General features: G+C 42.4%; 1 protein-coding gene across 2 annotated transcripts in view; it reads left to right on the forward strand.

Moving 5' to 3' along the window:
- Nucleotides 1-21,705, forward strand: part of ZNF385D (zinc finger protein 385D) — a 215,337-nt gene that overhangs the window by 172,620 nt on the left and 21,012 nt on the right. For both annotated transcript variants that reach the window (XM_072153637.1, XM_072153638.1), the window contains one exon: nucleotides 20,696-20,929. In XM_072153637.1, the coding sequence (XP_072009738.1) occupies nucleotides 20,696-20,929 (234 nt within the window). The remainder of the gene's footprint in view (nucleotides 1-20,695; nucleotides 20,930-21,705) is intronic.

Raw genomic sequence — 21,705 nt, forward strand, 5'->3', positions numbered from 1 at the left:
GAGCTGATACATTTCATGCTGTGACTATATTACTGAATTCCATTAGTTCAGTATTTGGCTAAATATTTTACTTCTCCTCTCTTCCAATAGCAGATGTAATATGTTTAAACAAGAATTGCAGGGTGGAGATTTATTAATCATGTATCTGTCAAAGTTTGTAGATATTTTTAGACATTGCAAATTATGTTGTTTTGCAATTGTTACAATCCAGCATTAAATGTAGGTATTCATCAATATTTTCAGACAAAGTTTCCAACGAGTTTTAATGAAACAAAAGGTTTTCTGGGATTTATCATTGACGGCCTGTAAAAGTTTGATCAATATCACGGTGTATCAGCTGGTCGACCCAGGTGTAAAAACTTCACAGAGACAAAAGCAATTTTCTCATTCTCTGTGTAGAACTGTGGCTTCTATGGATAGGTCTTCAATGATAAATCCTGAACAATTTGTTTAACCTCTTGCTGCCATTTTTTTATTTTGTGTTTCAGTTTTCTGTCCCCTCTTCCCAAAAGCTATAACCTTTTCATTTTACAGAGGTGATGGCTTGTTTTCTTGATAGTACTTCCTAGTGACACCATATAATAACTCACGCATTGTACTAGAAAGCTGTAAAAAATGTCCAAATGCAGTGAAAACGACAGAAAAAAGCATTTGCGTCATTATCTTGTGGGCTTTATGGCTTTTACTATGTATTCCAAATGACAACCCCATTAGATACCAAATTATTTAGGTTTCATTATGCTTTAATACATATTAAAATAATTTAACATCTTGTACAAAAATGTCTTTATTTTGCTGTATTTAGCATATGACTGTCACAGTCTATGGGGATTAGTCCCTTGGGACTAAGTAAGTGGACTCCCTGGACCACCGCGGGAGATAACAACCTTAGCCGCACCCGGGAGCGGAGTCTAAGTGAACTCCTGGTCTTCGCCAGAGCCCGCCGCAAAGCGGGATGGTCTTGCTGCGGCGGGAGTCACCAGGTCGCTCCACGGGTGCGACTAGGCCCACGGTGGCAGCCAAGGTAGGGACACGAGGACCACGGGAAGGCAGGCAGGACCACGGGAAGGCAGGCAGGCAGGACCACGGGAAGGCAGGACCACGGGAAGGCAGGACCTCTGAAGGACGGCTGGCAGGACCTCTGAAGGACGGCTGGCAGGACCTCTGAAGGACGGCTGGCAGGACCGCCACAGGATTGCAGGACCGCCACAGGATTGCAGGACCGCCACAGGATTGCAGGACCGCCACAGGAATGCAGGACCGCCACAGGAATGCAGGACCGCCACAGGATTGCAGGACCGCCACAGGAATGACACAGGAAACCAGGAACACGGAAACACCACGGAACACGGAAATCACAGAGGCGTCTGGAAACGCTCAGGAACACAGAGGGCTTTCTCTTCAGTAATAGGACATGAAGATCCGCCAGGGGATGCTGGGAGTCGCCAGGCTAAATAGCCGAGGCAGGAATGCAAGAGCCAATAAGGAGGACGCTGGCCCTTTAAGGCTGGGAGAAGTCTGGGCGCGCCCCCTCTAGTGGCAGGAGCACGCGACTGCATGGAAACAGCATGCGGCCTACATGCTGGGAGCAAGAGTGCAGGCCGGAGCCTGGAGAGGTAAGTGAGCTGGGGGAGCGGGGACCGTGGCAGCAGGCACTGGTACACCCTCAATCCGTACCGAGGATCGTGGGTGTAACCGTGACAGTACCCCCCCCCCCCTTAGGGCCCCTTTTCTCTTCTTCTTCAGCCCGTTGTACTTCTTTCTTCGCCTCCTCCAATTCTTCTTGGTGATGAGACACCTTAGGAGGAGAGAAGGCACCGGGAAGACTTGGGAAGCAGGCTGGGTCGACTCTAGGCACACCGGAGCAGCCTCAGGGGAGGCCAGAGCAGCCGTGGCAAGCTGCGGAGTCTCTGGAGCAGCCGTGGCAAGCTGCGGAGTCTGGGATGCCACTTGGGCAGCACTGGCAAGCTGCAGAGTCTCTAGACCAGCCGTGGCAAGCTGCGGAGTCTGGGGCGCCACTGGAGCAGCCGTGGCAAGCTGCTGAGTCTGGGGCGCCACTGGAGCAGCCGTGGCAAGCTGCGGACTTTGGGGCGCCACTGGAGCAGCCGTGGCAAGCTGCGGAGTCTGGGGCGCCACTGGAGCAGCCGTGGCAAGCTGCGGAGTCTGGGGCGCCACTGGAGCAGCCGTGGCAAGCTGCGGAGTCTGGGGCGCCACTGGAGCAGCCGTGGCAAGCTGCGGAGTCTGGGGCGCCACTGGAGCAGCCGTGGCAAGCTGCGGAGTCTGGGGCGCCACTGGAGCAGCCGTGGCAAGCTGCAGAGTCTGGGGCGCCACTGGAGCAGCCGTGGCAAGCTGCGGAGTCTGGGGCGCCACTGGAGCAGCCGTGGCAAGCTGCGGAGTCTGGGGCGCCACTGGAGCAGCCGTGGCAAGCTGCGGAGACTGGGGCGCCACTGGAGCAGCCGTGGCAAGCTGCGGAGACTGGGGCGCCACTGGAGCAGCCGTGGCAAGCTGCGGAGACTGGGGCGCCACTGGAGCAGCCGCGGGGAGCTGCAGAGCCACTGGAGCAGCTGCGGGGAGCTGCTGAGCCACTGGAGCAGCTGCGGGGAGCTGCGGAGCCACTGGAGCAGCTCTGGGAAGCTGCGGAGCCACTGGAGCAGCTCTGGGAAGCTGCGGAGCCACTGGAGCAGCTCTGGGAAGCTGCAGAGCCACTGGAGCAGCTCTGGGAAGCTGCGGAGCCACTGGAGCAGCTCTGGGAAGCTGCGGAGCCACTGGAGCAGCTCTGGGAAGCTGCGGAGCCACTGGAGCAGCTCTGGGAAGCTGCGGAGCCACTGGAGCAGCTCTGGGAAGCTGCGGAGCCACTGGAGCAGCTCTGGGAGGCAGTGGAGACACTGGGACCAAGCTGGACAGGCGAGGTAGCCGGACTTGAGGTGGTAAAAACCTGGACCGGATTTTAGCCAGGAACTTGGTATGGGAGACCATGTCCGGGTCACCACTATCCAATAGGGGGGTAGCCCAGGCCAGGGCCTCTCCAGAGAGCAGACAGTAGATGAACGCCACCTTAGAGCGTTCGGTGGGGTACTGGGAAGATAACAGTTCAAGGTGCTGCGAGCACTGGGAAATAAATCTCCGGCACAATTTGGGGTTGCCATCGAATTTGTCCGGTAAAAAATTTTCGGGTCTCTACTGCCAAAAAACATTGCGGGGTGACTGGAGCAACGGGAGGAGTCAAGGGAGCCTGCTGCTGGGAGGCAATCATCCGAAGAGTGGCAGCAAGTTTGTCCAAGAGTTCCTTTTGGACAGCAATCTCTTGGGACTGCCGGGCGATGGTGCTAGGGAGGTCACCCAGTAGCAGGTAAGGATCCTCGACACAGTCCATGGCTTTTGCAGGATACAAGACCTTGGCGGAGTCCATGGCCGGATCTTACTGTCTATGGGGATTAGTCCCTTGGGACTAAGTAAGTGGACTCCCTGGACCACCGCGGGAGATAACAACCTTAGCCGCACCCGGGAGCGGAGTCTAAGTGAACTCCTGGTCTTCGCCAGAGCCCGCCGCAAAGCGGGATGGTCTTGCTGCGGCGGGAGTCACCAGGTCGCTCCACGGGTGCGACTAGGCCCACGGTGGCAGCCAAGGTAGGGACACGAGGACCACGGGAAGGCAGGCAGGACCACGGGAAGGCAGGCAGGCAGGACCACGGGAAGGCAGGACCACGGGAAGGCAGGACCTCTGAAGGACGGCTGGCAGGACCTCTGAAGGACGGCTGGCAGGACCTCTGAAGGACGGCTGGCAGGACCGCCACAGGATTGCAGGACCGCCACAGGATTGCAGGACCGCCACAGGATTGCAGGACCGCCACAGGAATGCAGGACCGCCACAGGAATGCAGGACCGCCACAGGATTGCAGGACCGCCACAGGAATGACACAGGAAACCAGGAACACAGAAACACCACGGAACACGGAAATCACAGAGGCGTCTGGAAACGCTCAGGAACACAGAGGGCTTTCTCTTCAGTAATAGGACATGAAGATCCGCCAGGGGATGCTGGGAGTCGCCAGGCTAAATAGCCGAGGCAGGAATGCAAGAGCCAATAAGGAGGACGCTGGCCCTTTAAGGCTGGGAGAAGTCTGGGCGCGCCCCCTCTAGTGGCAGGAGCACGCGACTGCATGGAAACAGCATGCGGCCTACATGCTGGGAGCAAGAGTGCAGGCCGGAGCCTGGAGAGGTAAGTGAGCTGGGGGAGCGGGGACCGTGGCAGCAGGCACTGGTACACCCTCAATCCGTACCGAGGATCGTGGGTGTAACCGTGTCAATGACATTTTTCTATTTTGGTATGCAGAGCGGTGTCATTTTTGCAGGACAAGCTGAAGTTTTCATAACTATCATTTTGTTGACTGTAAGCCTTTTGATCATTTTTTTCAAAGTATTATATGTTGCAAAATATCCCTCTAAATGTATACTTAACAACATCTTGTCGTGTAGCTCCATTACCTGGCATTAAGGTGTTAAATCTCGATAACTGGTGGAAGTAATAATCACCGCTCCTATTCTTTTCCCTTGCACTGAAGGACCTAGTTTCTTAAAATTACTTTCAAAAGTCAATAATTGAAAAAAGGTTAACTTATGTGTCAATATACAAATAAATAAAGTAAATGTATAGATTTAACCCTTCAAATGCCACTGGCAAAGCCACTGGCGACAATCCTAGGTTTCTCTCTCAGCATTTAAAAGGGATAACAAGATAAGCAGTGGGTGTGAAAAGCTGGCTCCCCAGCAGCCAATCAGCTAGCTTTCCCAGGTAAAGCCTTAATGCTAAACCCAAATTTTTGTCTGTTTTTCCGGTTATCGAGACAAAAACATTTCAGTTTGGGTCTGCTCATTTCTAGTCATCAATTTCACATCTAACAGGACCCTGCACCCATCAGCTGTTCCAGGATTCTTCAGGTGCTAGATGCAGAACAAGAGCTGGAAGCAGTGGCATAGACTAGGTACTTAAAGGGTGCAAAAATGTATTATATAACTTTAGCTATGAAATAACTCTGCCACATACTGATTTACGCTATTAGTCTATGTAGACACTTTTTCAATATGGCTGCACACCCATTTGTCATAAGTGGCCACCAAATCAAACTTTGACAAAAAGGACAAATTCAGCTTTACAAAGATATTGATATTTTATGCTTTCGGTCTAAAACCTCTTAATATTTTCATGTAAAAAGTATATTAAGAGTTACAATGATATATAAAAGGAGTATGGCTTGATATAATTCTCTGAAATACTGAATGTCTCCAGGTCTGTCTATATTACTGACACAACAAGATAAGAACCATTACAGTTCCACTATAAATAAAACTACAGATACAATGCTTTTGCAAGTCTCGCTTTTCATAGCAATATGATTACAATGTGAAATGTCATGTAAATTGGCTAGACGGTGTGCGAACTGAATACATCATAGATATCTCTGAAATGAAAGGTCAGAGCGTCAAACTAACTAAACTCAAACAGATTTTGCTGACCACAATGACTTTAATGAATTTGTCAGCCAAAAGAACTTGTTCTGTTATGTCATACATTGCCAATTTAATCAATCCAAAAAATGCATTCTTTCCAAATCAGTAGATGAGAATGACTGATCATATTCAGCAAAAAGTCAAGTTCTTTAGATTCAATCAAAATAATAAGCTTTGAAAATTAAGGAATCCAGTGGTTATATAATGGTTGGAAAAAATAGATAAATATTATATATACAGGCGGTCCCCTACTTAAGAACACTCGACTTACATACGACCCCTAGTTACAAACAGACCTCTGGATATTGGTAATTTATTGTACTTTAGTCCTAGGCTACAATAAAGAGCTATAACAGTTATCACAGGTGTCTGTAATGAAGATTTAGTGTTAATCCTGGTTCCTATGACAATCCAACATTTTTAAAATCCAGTTGTCACAGAGACCAAAAAAGTTCTGGCTGGGGTTACAATGATAAAATATAAAGTTCCGACTTACATACAAACTCAACTTAAGAACAAACCTACAGACCCTATCTTGTATGTAACAGGGGGACTGCCTGTATAACATTTTGTCACAAGAGATGAATGGTCCCAAACATTGTGGTGGCATTTAAAGGAGAACACCCTTGGCAAACACGGGTGTTACCGGTAGGCACCCGAGCTAAACTTTCAGGAGCTGGTTCAAGGAATCTTAATCTGAAAGGGTCTGTTCATCCCTGCAAATAATAAATAGAGAACAATGTAAAGTTTTCCATTGTAATAAAAATCTTTATTTATATAGTGCCATCACATTTTGTAACACTTTACAAATCATAGGGTACATATACAAATACAATGCTACATTACAAACAGCCATATGGAATAATAGGAGGGAGCATCCTGCTCGCAAGAGCCAACATTCTATTATTGGATTAATCCATAATTTTCCATTAAAAAAAAACAGGTCAAGAACCAGGTCAAATCCTAGATGGTGGCAAAACATATAATCGAATAACAAGGAGTATGGTCAAATAACAAATACGGGTTGGATACAGTATAGCAAAGCGATAGCAAACATAAATAGGGAAATGTATCAGAAGACGGCAAAGTGTAATGGAACTGGGCAAATATATAAAGAAATTCCTGGACGACTCCCCAGCAGCTGACTATAATGGTTATCCATCACTCAACTGTTTGCTGGACAGAGATGAGCTGCAGGGGAACTAAGTGTCGTTCTATTAGTCCCAATAAAGCAGCAACCTAGCCACAGTTCACACACACAAAAGACAGAGGAATTTCACTACCTTCTAACTCGCATTCTGCAGACAGTAGACAATGATGTCACAGATGTTACAATGATCTTGATAGATGTTTCCCTGTTATGTTATTTTCAGTGGTTCCAATAAAGTGAATGGAGAGGGCCATGCATCTGCTGCTACCTCTCCACTCATTGCAGTTGTATCACACAGTTAACCCCTGTTATCTAGATAGATGGTGGTCCAAGTGATCGAACCTGTGCCTAGGGAACATTTATGGATAATTTGGGGGATAGGCCATAAATGTCTTAGATGGGACATTTAATAATGAATTGTACAGATTAAACAAAAATATAACTTATCTTTCCAAGAGAGCAAATGCATTCACTAGGCACTTTTTATAAATAGGTCATAAGGATTGACTGCTTGGGGTCCCAGTGCTGGGATGTCCATTTATTGCTATAATACACTCTCTGAGCCTCTGATTTTAAAGTGGTGATCGGTGGTCATTCACACACTCTAAATACAATACAAAGAAGAAATAATGAGTCACCATTTTTTTTATTCTAAAACACTGTCTAGTGTGAATGTGGTATACAATAAAAATATAACAAACATCTAACATGTCTGTGCCTCAATTCATGGTTCATAGAAATGTTCAAACTAGTGAAATCTTTTTGATCTAGAGCTAACATTTGCTGTCACAAAGACACGACGAGTATCTATGGGTTTTATTTTCTATGGCACACATACTGTAATATTGTATCCCAGTCATGTGAAAAAGGTTTTTATTATTTTTGAATTGCCTTATCAGTATTGGCTTGAAGGCAAGTGAAACAGACATTTTACATATAGCACAACACCGAAAATCATTTTTCATCCAAGTTGCACCGATACTTTGTAGAGAAGGTCATTTTCTGCCTCAGTAGGAAAGGTGAGACATGGCTGCACTCACAGGTTTACCTATCCAGGAAGCCTTATACTATAAAGATTGTTTCCTTTTTTGCTTTATTCAAAATTGTTGACCCTTTTGCATTGTTCTTAAAGGAAACCTACCACTTGTAGTGGCAGGTTTCTGATGGAAATACCGGGCACCAGCTCAGGCTGAGCTGGTGCCGGAGCTTATTTTCGTTAGTGTTTTAAACCGCGGTCAGGGCCGGTTCTAGACAAAGTGGGGCCCGGGGCAAAACTAAAAGTGGGGCCCCAAAATAAAACTATTTTATGACCAGTCACAGTCAGCAAGAGGCTCCTTTAGTATGGTAAAACAAACTGTAATATGGGAGAATTTTATGGGAGATAGATAGATAGATGATAGGGAGATTTATGGGCAGCATGGTGGCTCCGTGATTAGCACTACAGCCTTGCAGCGCTGGTCAACATCTGCAAAGATTTTGTATGTTCTCTCTGTGTCTGCGTGGGTTTCCTCCGGGTCCTCCGGTTTCCTCCCACACTCCAAAAAATTACTGGTAGGTTGATTAGACTGTGAGGCCCATTGGGGAGGGGGACCGATATTTTCTGAAAGCAGACACTTGCCCCATTTTCAAAATTGCATCAAAGATTTTATAGACATAGGCGCCTTCATGCAATTTTGGTTCAAATTGAAACATTTTATTAAAAATACTTAAAATTTGACTTTGATGGCAAAAAATTTGATCCAAACAGAAAATGTTTACCTTCACATCTCCTAAATGTAATACATGGACATTTGTAGAGTTCACAAATATGCCCTATTGATATGTTCACATGAATAAATCCACATAATATCACTAAAACTGTAATAACTAGATATCTGCTTTTCAGCTAGACATTTTTAGACAGTCACAACCTGCAAAATATATCAATAAAACAAAATAAAAACCTATAGAATTTTGAAAGCAGACAACCAGGCGATGCATTTGGCAATTAACATTCAAAATTTCCTCTAAAATATGTACAAATCCAGAATACTTATATAAAGAAAATATACTTTCCTAAAACAGTAAGATGTGAGGAGAGCATACATACCCCACATGTGTATAGTCACCAAAATATGCAGCAAAGGGAACTGCAGAAAATTCACACAGATCTATCATTGTCTGTTCCTTACACAATGGTCACCCAAATAAATAAGTATATATCCATAAACCTCTCTAATGAGATAATAAAAGTCACGTTTAGATGTCGCCATTGTATTATCCGCACAATAACAGAACCCTCCGCGCTTCATAAGAATGAGAGTGAGAATGTCATAACATCGGTGTAAATAATGGAGGATGATGGGAAATAAAAACTTTATTCCAGGACATGTGTGTGTTTTTGGTGTTACATATAACTTTTCGGACATGTTCTGGTCGCGGTGTAGTCACATTAGGCGAAGAGGATTGAATGTTCATCGTATCAGTCAATTTTCCCAACAAAAAATAACTATCACAAAATAAAAGGGAATAAGAGAGAATGGGCCACATTTATCACTTTTGTGCGCCTAGGTGTAGTAGTTGCGCCTAAATTCTGGTGCACTGTTTTCCAGAATTATCACAAGCTACAACCATCTGTGATAAGGTAATTTCCTGCCTCTTATTAATCACTTTACTTTAACACAGTTTAGGCGCAATTTTGGCGCAGTTTAGGCGTAATGTTAGATTCAGGCACTTACATGTCATCCTGCTACAAGCTCCTCTCTGCTTCTCCCACAGACCAGAATGAAGATAACACTCACAGCAGCACCCAGGTGTGTGACACCCAGCACCCAGTGACCTCCTCAGCAGGGGCTTCTCCTGGAGGGGATCCCCCAGTGCTGGTCTCCTGCTGCACCCCTGTAATTCTGCACAGTATCCCCCTCAGATACACTGGTGATACTGTGCAGAATTACATGGGGGACACTTGTCTGTCGTATCTGCAACATTCTGCAAACTTGTGCAAACTTCTCTTCTCTCTTGCGTGAGCTCAGCGTTTTGCAGAATGTTTTGTAAATAGAAGGTGATGAACTGTAAATAGAGTCTGCAGCTCCTGTCTGCAGAGTATCTAATGACTGTATTATCTGTACTAGTGTCTGCAGAGTATCTCATGTCTGTATGATCTGTTCTAGTGTCTGCAGTGTCTGGATGAGCTTTTCTGCTAGAAATGAGCTGTTCTGCAAAGGGGCTCAGTGCTTTCTTCTCAGTTAACGCCAGCTCCGGGCTGTAGTGTTTTTGCGCCCGTTTTTGCGCCTAAATGAAAAGTTGCAAGTGATGAATATCATTAGCCGCATCAAAACATCTGGATTGCTAGGATAATGAGAGAAAGCTGGTTATTTTTTGCTGCGCAGCTAGCATTTATCCGCATTTAGTCACAAAAATGGCACAAAAACGGTGCGCCTGAATGAAAAGGCGCAAAAACAACAGAAAAAAACGATTGATACATGTGGCCCAAAGTGTGTTCTTAGATTTGCATAGAGAAGGGTTAAAACATGAATATTAGTTGATATTATCCCTTCTCAAAATGTAGTACTAGTAACATATAAAGTGATTATTTCCATTATCTGTGAGGTGCAGCAGCTCCTGTGTGCAGCTAATACTCCCTGCAGCCTGATGGCTAAGAATCTGGAGATGGGGGAGACACTTCAGAGGGCTGTATCTCTGGTTCTGTGACACATAGAACCTCACTTCTTTTTTCCTATGAAAGAAGAGAGTCTCCTCTTTTATATGAATCTAAATTTGTGTTTCTAAAATGTAGAAAAACGGAGATATTAACTGTTAAACTGCCGTCGGAAGTGATATTTATATATAAAAATGGCACCTGATATTCTCACTTTAAACCTGAATATCTCTGGATCCATAGCACCTAGAAACAAAATTCAAGATTCATTTGAAAGAAGAGATTCTCCTTTCTCCCTGGGGGCCCTGGGCAATTGCCACCTTTGCCTACCCATAGCGCCGGCCCTGACCGCGGTATCACGGTTTAAAACAATTTTAAAACTTTATAGCCGGCGCAGGCAGGTACGCGCTCGGCGCTTACCATGCGCGCAGCTCTCATTCACTTCCTATGTAGCCGCGCACACGGTAAGCCTGCGCCGGCTATAAAGTTTAAAAAGTGCGGTTTAAAACACTAACGAAAATAAGCTCCGGCACCAGCTCAGCCTGAGCTGGTGCCCGGTATTTCCATCAGAAACCTGCCACTACAAGTGGTAGGTTTCCTTTAAGAACAATGCAAAAGGGTCAACAATTTTGAATAAAGCAAAAAAGGAAACAATCTTTATAGTATAAGGCTTCCTGGATAGGTAAACCTGTGAGTGCAGCCATGTGTTTCCTTTAACTAGTATACAATCTTAGCATTCATTTTCATTCTTTTCAGTGGTCAGACTGCTTTAAGTTTTATGTTTTAGATTTTTAAAAAATAGTTTATTCAATAAATAAATATTGAATAGCTGAACTTTTTGGTTTTGGTCCCAATAAAGCAGTGACCTAGACACAGTTCCCACACACAAAACACAGATTTTTTTCAGAAATAGAGATAGATAGATAGATAGATAGATAGATAGATAGATAGATAGATAGATAGATAGATAGATGCTATAAGATAGCTAGATATACCAAAAGAAGACTGTTAGGGAGATATATTGATACGTTCCCGCTTTTTAATACACATTTGCAATAAAGTACTAAATTTAATATACAAAGGGATTGTCTAGCAACATTGAGTGGAACATCAAGTTTTTCCCTATACACTCAATAGGAAATAACATGCTGATGAACTTGGTCAGACCCCCATGGTTCTGTGAGACAGTATAACCTGGGATGGGGGGGGGGGACGAAGCCCCAATACCCTAAAACAGCAACAAGGCAAGATTGCAAGAGGAAAAGGTATAAAAGGCACAGCTATCGTGTGATATCATCAAATGCAACTATAGAGACATTGATGTAAGTCAGGACTCTCACCTGGGTTCTGAGGATAAAAGCATGTTGTAATGTAGAGAAATCCAGCTGCCACTCCTAGTTGACCACGTTCACCAATGGACCAGGATCCCTGAACGATGTGGAGATTATATCATAACCAGGAGGAAATGTCAGGACGGCGCTGTGTTCAAAACTCACGTGGAGATCTGATGTCAAGGAAGAATCCACTTAATTGGTTACAACTAGAGATGAGCGAGCACTAAAATGCTTGAGTGCTCGTTACTCGAGTCGAACTTTTCCCCATGCTCGAGTGCTCATATCGAATAACGAACCCCATTGAAGTCAATGGGAGACTCGAGCATTTTTCAAGGGGACCAAGGCTCTGCAAAAAATGTGTCATTTTATTGAGAAATAAGGAAGTCAGTCCTGTTTCTTCATTTTTTTTATTCAACGGAATATTCATGGAACTTCAAAAAGGAGTATGACCCGTGTTAAACATCTGCAATGTGTTCTTCACACATATTGTTCTTCACATACTATTGTGAAAAACACCTTTCTGCACTAATGTCTTCTGATAAGTTAGCAGATGTATGGAAACATCTGCAATGTGTTCTTCACTGAAGAGTAATGAGCACTCAAGCATTTTAGTGCTCGCTCATCTCTAGTTGTAACCAATTAAGTGGATTCTTCCTTGACATCGGATCTCCACGTGAGTTTTGAACACAGCGCCGTCCTGACATCTCCTCCTGGTTATGATATAATCTCCACATCGTTCAGGGATCCTGGTCCATTGGTGAACGTGGTCAACTAGGAGTGGCAGCTGGATTTCTCTACATCACAACATGCTTTTATCCTCAGAACCCAGGTGAGAGTCCTGACTTACATCAATGTCTCTATAGTCTCGTGGTCTCTTATCTGAAGACACGAGTGCCGAACGGTGTTCTTCACTATAGTATGTGAAGAACAACATGTGTGAAGAACACATTGCAGATGTTTCCATACATCTGCAATGTGTTCTTCACACATATTGTTCTTCACGTACTATTGTGAAGAACACCGTTCGGCACTAATGTCTTCTGATAAGTTAGCAGATGTACGGAAACATCTGCAATGTGTTCTTCACTGTGTTATTCACTGTGTTCTTCACTTAAATGATCCTGTGGTCACTGCGTTCTTAACTGTTCTTCACTGTGTTTCCTTAAGGAAAAGCTCGATCTCGAGCAGGCGAAATACTCGTCCGAGCAACGAGCCGTTTCAAGTACGCTAATACTCGAACTAGCATCAAGCTCGGACGAGTATGCTCGCTCATCTCAAGTTACAACCAATTGGTTATGATATAATCCCCATGGTTATGTGAACAGGGATGCGTTGTAACCCCTAATGAGCAGCTGGTAACGTATCTGCCTGCTGGCACTGATGGAGCTAAGCAGAGTATCTGGCTACTTTCTTCAGTGCCATAGACAGTACAGGCAGTCCCCGGGTTACATACAAGATGGGGTCTGTAGGTTTCTTCCTAAGTTGAATTTGTATGTAAGTCGGAACTGTATATTTTATCATTGTAATCCCAGCCAGAACTTTTTTGGTCTCTGTGACAAATGGATTTTAAAAATGTTGGGTTGTCATAAGAATCAGGATTAACACTAAAGCTTCATTACAGACACATGTGATAACTGTTATAGCTGTTTATTGTAGCCTAGGACTAAAGTACAATAAATTACCAAAAACCAGAGGTCCGTTTGTAACTAGGGGTCGTATGTAAGTCGAGTGTTCTTAAGTAGGGGACTGTCTGTATATGGAGTGCACATGTCCTACCTTTACACTCCATTACTCAGCGGTATTCCAGGCCCCTTTTTCCGGCCCCTGATCCATGGGAAAATCTATAAAATTGTTTATATATGAAATATATATTGAGGAATCAATCCCATCACAATTTCAATTATGAACACAGTTTAGTCTTAAAAGCTGGTATTTTCAAGTTCTTGTTATTATGGGGGTTATCTGGGATAATGATAGAGTTAAATTATATTAATGTTACATCTTAATGCTATTTCCAAAGACAGGTAGACTATTAAAAACTTTTATTGGTGACGAAGAATAAGGTATATGGCTATGAAAGATATATAGGAGGTTGAAGAATAAAGGCCAAATAATGGTCACCAGAAACAAAAATAGCATAGTTACCCTGCATTTACTGCATACTCTGCATAAAAAACCCTTTGATGACCAGCCCATGTAAATTTATGGGCCGGTTGTTGTTAAGGGAGTATGAAAGGGCTCAAAGGCTGACCCCTTTCCATAGGTGGCAAGTGTCAGCTTTGTTACACAATAGAAAACTGATAGCAACTGCCACGGTTGGTGCTGCATTGGAGCAGTTAAAAACCTCCAAATGCCCAAATTAGATTTTCCTATTTTGCCTTACATAAAAATTTAAATAAAATGCAATCAAAAGGCCACACTGTTGTACAGACTTTATCGATGGAAATGTCATTCCACCCTGCAAAGAGTTACATTTTGCCAACCTCCATATGTATGAAAAAGTTACAGGTTTCAAAATATGATGACACAAGAGTATATTTCAAATTCAAAATTTTGTTTGTTTTTTCAAAAGTATTACTAACCCCCTAAGGACGCAGGGTATTTTCGCTCATTTCTCGCCCTCCATCTTCAAAAATCCATAAGTTTTTCATTTTTCTGTGTACAGAGCTGTGTGAGGGCTTATTTTTTTTCTTTTTTTTTTCACTATTTCTTAGACCATCTAGGGTACATTAACCCCAGATGGTCATCTCATTCCTACCATATAATGCAATACTTCTGTATTGCAATATATGGCATTTTTGCACATGATTCATTACAATGAGCCACTGGCTCATTGTAACGAATCTGTAGAAACCATGTAGCCTCAGGTCTCATGAAGACCCAAGGCTACCATGGCAACCAATCGCCGCCCCAGATGACGTTCGGGGAGCAACGATCAGAGGTAAGATGGCGGCGCCCATGCCCTGCCATGCTTCCAGTGCCACCGGCGACTTTGCTGCCGGCAAAAAACAGGTTAACTGACCACGGGTGTTAGCGATGGGTCTTTGCTTCCTTATGCAGCAAAGCCCATCTCTGTATGAAGAGGGCTCAGCCCGTGAGTCCTAGGGATATATCTGCCACGGAGCATGAAGGGGTTAAGACATAAAAATAACCTATATAAATTTGATATCTCCTTGATCATACTGACCCAAGGAATAAAGGTGATGTGTCATCTTGAGCACATTGTGAATGCCTTAAAAACAAAGCCCATCAGAAAATAGCACTATTGTGTTTTTACTCCACGTTTGGAATATTGTACATGGCGCAGAATATTAGATGGTGGCACTTGAAAGTTGTCCTGCAGATAACAAGTCCTTTTACTGCTCTGTACATGAAAAAATAAAAAAGATATGGCTTGTAGAATGAGTGGAGTGAATAACCGAAATGCAAAAATCTGAAAATTCCTTGGCTTCATGAAGTTAAAGTACTGAAATCTCGAATTCAAATCTTAAAAGGGGAACAGGGGAACATCTACAAGAAATCTGTATGTTTGTTTGGGTTCCTTTCATGGTGATTGCTTTTTCCTGCACGATTCTATAAACTTGTGCCTACTGTGAGTCTAAGATAGTCCAAGAAAACAAAAATGGCAGACACTCCTGTGACTGGTGGAAATATCTGTAGAGCACTGGTGAGGAGGTAGCAGTACCATCCAAAAAATGATGCATGAGAGGAACCAAAGTCACCTTAACCATGTAGAAAGGTAGCAGTGTCTATGATGGACACATTTTAAATTACCGGTAGGCCTTAAGCTCAAGTTGAACCTCAATGTCAATATATAAACCCCAACATACAAATACAGAGTTGGTGAAATTTTCTATCCAATATGAAGGAGTTCTTTTTGAGAAAAGACTGCTTGCTGCCATAAGGTATTATTATAGGCATTTTTCCTGATTCAGATAATGGGCCTTGTCATTTTTACATTTCACAGGGCCTCCTTTTAAGAAAATTTACCTGAAATACAGTTCAGAATTACTTGAATGAAAATATATGGTTTTAAAGAATAGAAAGGTCAGGCTTGATGGACACTTGTTTTTACTGTACAGTTTCAAAATGTTGTTTTTGATAGAAATTACTAGTATGCCATTGTAGCAAAATCATTTTAAATTTTTGTGTGCCAAAAAATATATCTCTTTTTTTTTAACTGGATATAGCAGTACATAGTGCTATAGTACTAAACTAAAATTGTTCTGATAATTTGACATGAATGTTCTTCCTTAATAACAGTGTAATCTTTATCTAGAGAAAGGAATGTAAGAGCAGAGCCGAGCGGAAGACAAACTATAGAAAAAGACAATACAGATGTTCTTAATACTCATAATTAAAGTAAATACACATCCTGTGGTTTCTGCTTTATCATTCTAATGGCCGCATTTAAGAGCTGAGAGTAAGAAGCACTTCACACAAGCTGTCTCTTAAGTGCAATTATATTTAGGGAAATGAATATGCTTATTACTGGACACTAATTAAAACATCCTATAGATTAGATAACAAGTCAAATAGACAAGACAGCTTTTAATTAAAAAACTAATTCTTTGTTTACTCTTAGTACTGAGCCATTACTTATTTATAGAAATTTTTTTTTTGTCCCACTATGGGACTTGAACAAGGGAGCATCTGATCAAACTAATGCTTGTTCTAAAAACATATATAGTAACGAAGTAGCCACTCACCAACCAAACATTTACTCTATCACCACGCAAAGTAACTTCAAGATGGCAACCAAAATCAACACGAGCCTCTGGTGCACGTGATTTACTGCGGACCAGCAGGTAAATATTCAGCAAAGAAAGACGTTGCTCGAGATGCAGTCGACAACATCTTTCTTTGGTTAATGCCTGTTCTAAGTGATGCATGGCAGGCTGAAACTAGCATTGCTTGTTCTTGATCCCAGCAGGCAGTCAGAGTTAGCTATTAATGGGGGACCCAGTGTTGCCACTTGAACAGATCACAAGGGCTCCACTTTTGAGTCCATGCAATCTCCTGGATGTTCAGGAACATCAGGATGCCCTAAATATGTGCATTTCTTGACGTTCCTTAAATTTCAAATGGGTTAATAAACTGCTATACCAATATCTAACCACTGGTTTACAAAGCATATTTTTTTCTATAACTACCCAGTAATTAAGATAAGATAAGATAATCCTTTATTAGTCCCACAGTGGGGAAAATCACAGCGTTACAGCAGCAGAGAGGGTACAGAGAGTGAGCACAAACTATGACAACTATGACAATTAGTGTTGTCAGATTTGGTATCCAATGTGAAAATTGGGTTCTCAACTATAAGGTAGGTGGTCCTTCTCTGAACCAGACAGCATGGTACCAACCAACCGACAGTAGAAAGTCCAATTAGCATATTGACTGCCAAAAATAATATTATAATATTGCTTGGAAACAATAAAGTCTAGAGTAAAATCTCTAACTCTACAGGAATCAGTTGAGTGGTAGCTAATATAGGATGGAAATGGTAATAGGTGATGGGTCTTTAAAGAGGAAATCTAACTGCCCCTGTGTCAGTTTTAGTTAATGCTTGTATTCCCCATGACATAACAGCAAAATGTGTAGTGCTGTTCCACTCTTGCTCTGCCTTAATACGTTTTGTTATATATGTTCTGTTTATTAGTATTGTATATGTATAGACTAGTAGAAAAGGTTAATGAACATTTATTAACGTTAAAAATACATTTCTGACTGTGTATCTCTTTAGATTGTTTTGCAGAAGAAAAACAGACTTTTTACCAGACAAGCGGACAGTTTGACCTTTAAAATGACAGGTGCTGTCTGGAAAGTTGTTTACACTTTAGAATCTTGCTGCCATAGAGTATTATGGGCACTCAAGTCTATGAGAGTATACATTGTCATTCTACAATGGCTACATTGAGATAGCTGAAACGTTGTAATCCCCACTGGTGAAATAAACACCTATTTGTTACGGAGTGCTGCTTTTCCATTTTTTGCTTACTGGATTTCTGGGATCCCTGAGTCGGACCTCTACAAGCCTGCACCCTACCCTTGGATTTAATCCGGATTCACAGTGCCGCTTCATTTCTCTACTTTTTCGGCATTCCAGCAGAGGATATAATAAATATTTTGAGCTGGGGTGCTCATACTGCCAGGGCACTGGTCAGGATGTAGCATAATACATGCTTTCTCCACCAGATAACTGTATTTACGATCATATATTATTTATTAATTTATTGCCAATACATGGTAAAAACATATGCAGCACATTTTTTTGGTTAAGAAAGTCACTTTCACAAAAAATCTTTGAACATGTAATGTGGAAAATGAGTTCTGATATATAGACTGCCTGTTATAGACCACGAGAGCATTTATTGTTGAACAAAAAAATCAACTTTTCTAACATCCTTATAACTCTCTAAACTCAGAATTTGATGGTGAATTTATTGTAACTCTGTTTCCCTCGTTGGAAGCATTGGCCCCAAACTCTCATGTATGGCCCCAAACTATCATGTATAGTAATATCAATTTCCTTAAATGACCCCTTCTTGTCCATGTAGCTGCTTGTACTGCATTTGCAGAGAAACAGTCAGTGATTTTATCACTTGGATTCTTCACCCATGTTACAACCTCTTGGGAGTATCTAAAAGACCTACTAATGCTAAAGTATGACATGGGGGGAGCTGCTGCAATGACTGTCGCTTATTTTCAGGGGAGGTCTTATGCTACTAACAAAACTGTACTAGGTCTTATTTTGGGGGGGGGGATGTCCTATATTAGGGGAAATGGGGTATCAATGATTGACAGTGATCTACTTATGCACAGTTTTTTCTTTATGCGTCCTTTTTCTAAAACCTATATGTCAGTCTGTTTGGTTTTATGCTCTATAACATTGCACTGCATGTTAAATACAACTGGATGATAATGATTACAAACTTAAAGCCTTCCATCTGCACAAATCAGTCTGACAAACTTGAACATGCGTTGTTCTGATTCTTGATCAGAACAATGAATGACAAACCATAGCATGAAGATAGCCCAAGACTGAACAAGAATGTTTACAGAAAGTATAGTATAGTTTTGGCCGCCTTGTAGTGTGTGGAGAATTATAGCCATTCTGGAAAATAGGCAAATATGTTTTTAGAATGGGATAAGGAAAACCACCCCTCTTTTAGCTACCTTGTAAAGCAGCCCCCCTGACATCAAACATGAGTTTCAGGAAACCTAATGTGGGATCCAAGACAAACCAGTATATCTATTCCAGAAGGAACAGTTTCCCAACTGAAGACAGTGCTGTTTTTAAGTGGTTGCTTCTCTTCTGTGGGCTACCTTATATGGTAGGTAAAAGAGGCAGGGTTTTCCTTATATTATCCTGAAAAATGTGTCCACATACCTGGTGGCCTTAAGTGACAAAGTCCTTCCTTCCCCACTATCGTCGATTGCCACTCACTCGGCCAGACCAATGCCCTACACCAGTGATGGCGAACCTTTTGGAGACAGAGTGCCCAAACTACAACCAAAACCCACTTATTTACCCTGTTGTGCCAATGTGTCATTTTAAGCAGTAACTTATTGCTACCTGTTCTTCCCCTTCTTTAATTGTATCGGCCCTCTGAGGCCACCAATACAGTTAAAACAAGGTGGTCAAATTCAGACTATCATTGTAGATTCTCTCCAGGGTCTCTATGTTTAGGAACAATGGTGGGTCCAGCATGAAGACATCCAAAGATAATGCACTTCTTTCAACACCTTCTCACTTTTCAAGCAGTTCCAAACAGTCAATGAAGTGTCGCTGTAAAATAGTGCTGAGCGCAGCATCTCATAAGTTGCATAGGACTGCAGGAAGATTTAATGGATTTGTTCCTGTTCTCTGTCCTGGGCTGATGGCCTGAGTGCCCACAGAAAGGGTTCTGAGTGCCACCTCTGGCACCAGTGCCATAGGTTCGCAATCACTGCCCTACAGTGTACTGAATCAATGCAACCACATTGAAAATGTGCTTTTTACAGCTGGAAATCTGATTCTTCTGGAATAGATATACTGCTTTGGTTTTAATCCTGTATCATGTCATTTGGCTTCCTGAAAGTTTTGCTTGAGGTTGTAGAGGTGGGGTTTTCCTTATACCATACAGAAAGAATAGACAGATAAACATAATTATCCATACATTGAGCTACATTTACTTACCTGTCCTGTCGCGATCCCCGAAAGTGCATTGCCCACCGGAATCCCGTGAGCCCAATATCCTGCATGTGTTGCTTCCCCGCTCAGGTCCGCCGGAGTTCACCTTCTTCCCCCCAGTGTATGTAAGTGCATTAATTGAATCTTAAATTGCTCGCTCAATCCGTATCAGTCGGATCGTCTGACGGCCCGCCCCCGATATCTGTCGCATGAAAGCCAGCGCAGCTGCGCCACAATCTTATCACTTGTGACACAACCCCCAGTTAAATACCGGTCACACCGTCACAAATCCCGAAAATTTTGAACATCCAATGAAAGTGCGATCCGCGGACCCTTAGTAAATAAGCCTCATTGTCTTTCATATGCTAATTGCTGCTTACTTGTATGTCTTTGCATCATTTATAATTGTTTACGTCCCTTTGTAAATGACTATGTATATGTCCAATGTGCTTTATTTGTTATTGCTCTGTGTGTTTTTCCCTATATAACTTATAATAGGCAGTAGCACTGCATGAAAAGCATATTGCCATAAAGTACCTTTAAGGGGACCATAAATATATAGGGGGAGATTTATCATACGCTGCCACTTGTGCGCTGCCAGATGAGATCAAGAGGCTCCGGACCCACCAGTAGCACCTCACTCCATGCCCCATTGGCATGGAGGTGGCATAAATGGGGAAATAATCACAAGTATTAGTGGTTCACCGGCATATGCAATTATTTCAGGGTTCTGAAAAAATGTATAAAGGGGCAAGTGTAATATCATAAGATCATCAAAAGAACATCATGCCATTAACAAAATCATCTTCAAGACAGTTTCATTCTTCATTATGTGTAGCAATAAATAATATCATATGCATCTTAGCAAACATTTTGCTTTTGTTTATTTTTAGAATTTGCCGCAGGAATTCCAGCAATATCAACCAGTACGATGTTAGAGATCCGGAAAATCAGTGTTATGACAACAGAGACCACAGCTAAAGTGGACAAGAAAATCACTCTGGTAACCAGCAGCAACATATGCCCTTCAGAAGAGACTGAAGAAGAAAAGGCTAAGAGACTTCTATACTGTTCACTATGCAAAGTCGCTGTCAACTCTGCCTCCCAGCTGGAGGCTCACAACAGTGGTAAGATGCTGCAATTTTCTTGCTGCTACTTCAAATATGTAATTATCATGTAATCTAAGTAGAGGAAATAAAAGGTCACTAAATAGTAGGTAAAAAGAGACACTTTATTAAATGGAGTCCATTAGTGTACATTTTATTTAGGGGCCTTCTGACCCAGGATCATAGCAAATTATTAGGAAAAAATTATTATGTCATTAATGTTCTCTTCTAATGGACAAAGACGCTTGCTAACTATTATAGCGGAGTCTAACTGGTGTTATTACAGTTGGACACTTTAATATTAATTGGTAGTATTACTTGTGAAGGGATTTAATCTTTAATTGTATTTAGAACAAAATCATAAATATATCTTTCTTTGGTTGTGAATAAATAACAAAATACTAAATATATATTTTTCATAGAAATATACACAACCCAAAAATAATATAAAGTATCTAAATACAACATGAATCCAATATAAAAAGTTCATCAATAGGTAACAGTACATAAGTAGATTTACACAATGTATGGATTTGGAAACAGGCAGCAGTGTCCATAGTGGAACAGCCCGGGGTGACATAGCTCTATGCTTCCAAATCCATACATTGGGTCACATTTACTAAGAATAGTGCAAACTGCACTATATGCAGTTTTCCTGTGTATAATGCAGAGGGCACCAAATTCAGTATTTCTGGCGCGTGATCATCATGAATCTGGCGTTTCCTGCTCTGCTCCGGAAGAGTACACCAACTTTTATTTTGGTGCACCCCCAACATAGGGCTTGCAACACATTTCTG

This window comes from Engystomops pustulosus, chromosome 5, assembly GCF_040894005.1.
Source record: "Engystomops pustulosus chromosome 5, aEngPut4.maternal, whole genome shotgun sequence".
Classification (NCBI taxonomy): Eukaryota; Metazoa; Chordata; class Amphibia; order Anura; family Leptodactylidae; genus Engystomops; species Engystomops pustulosus.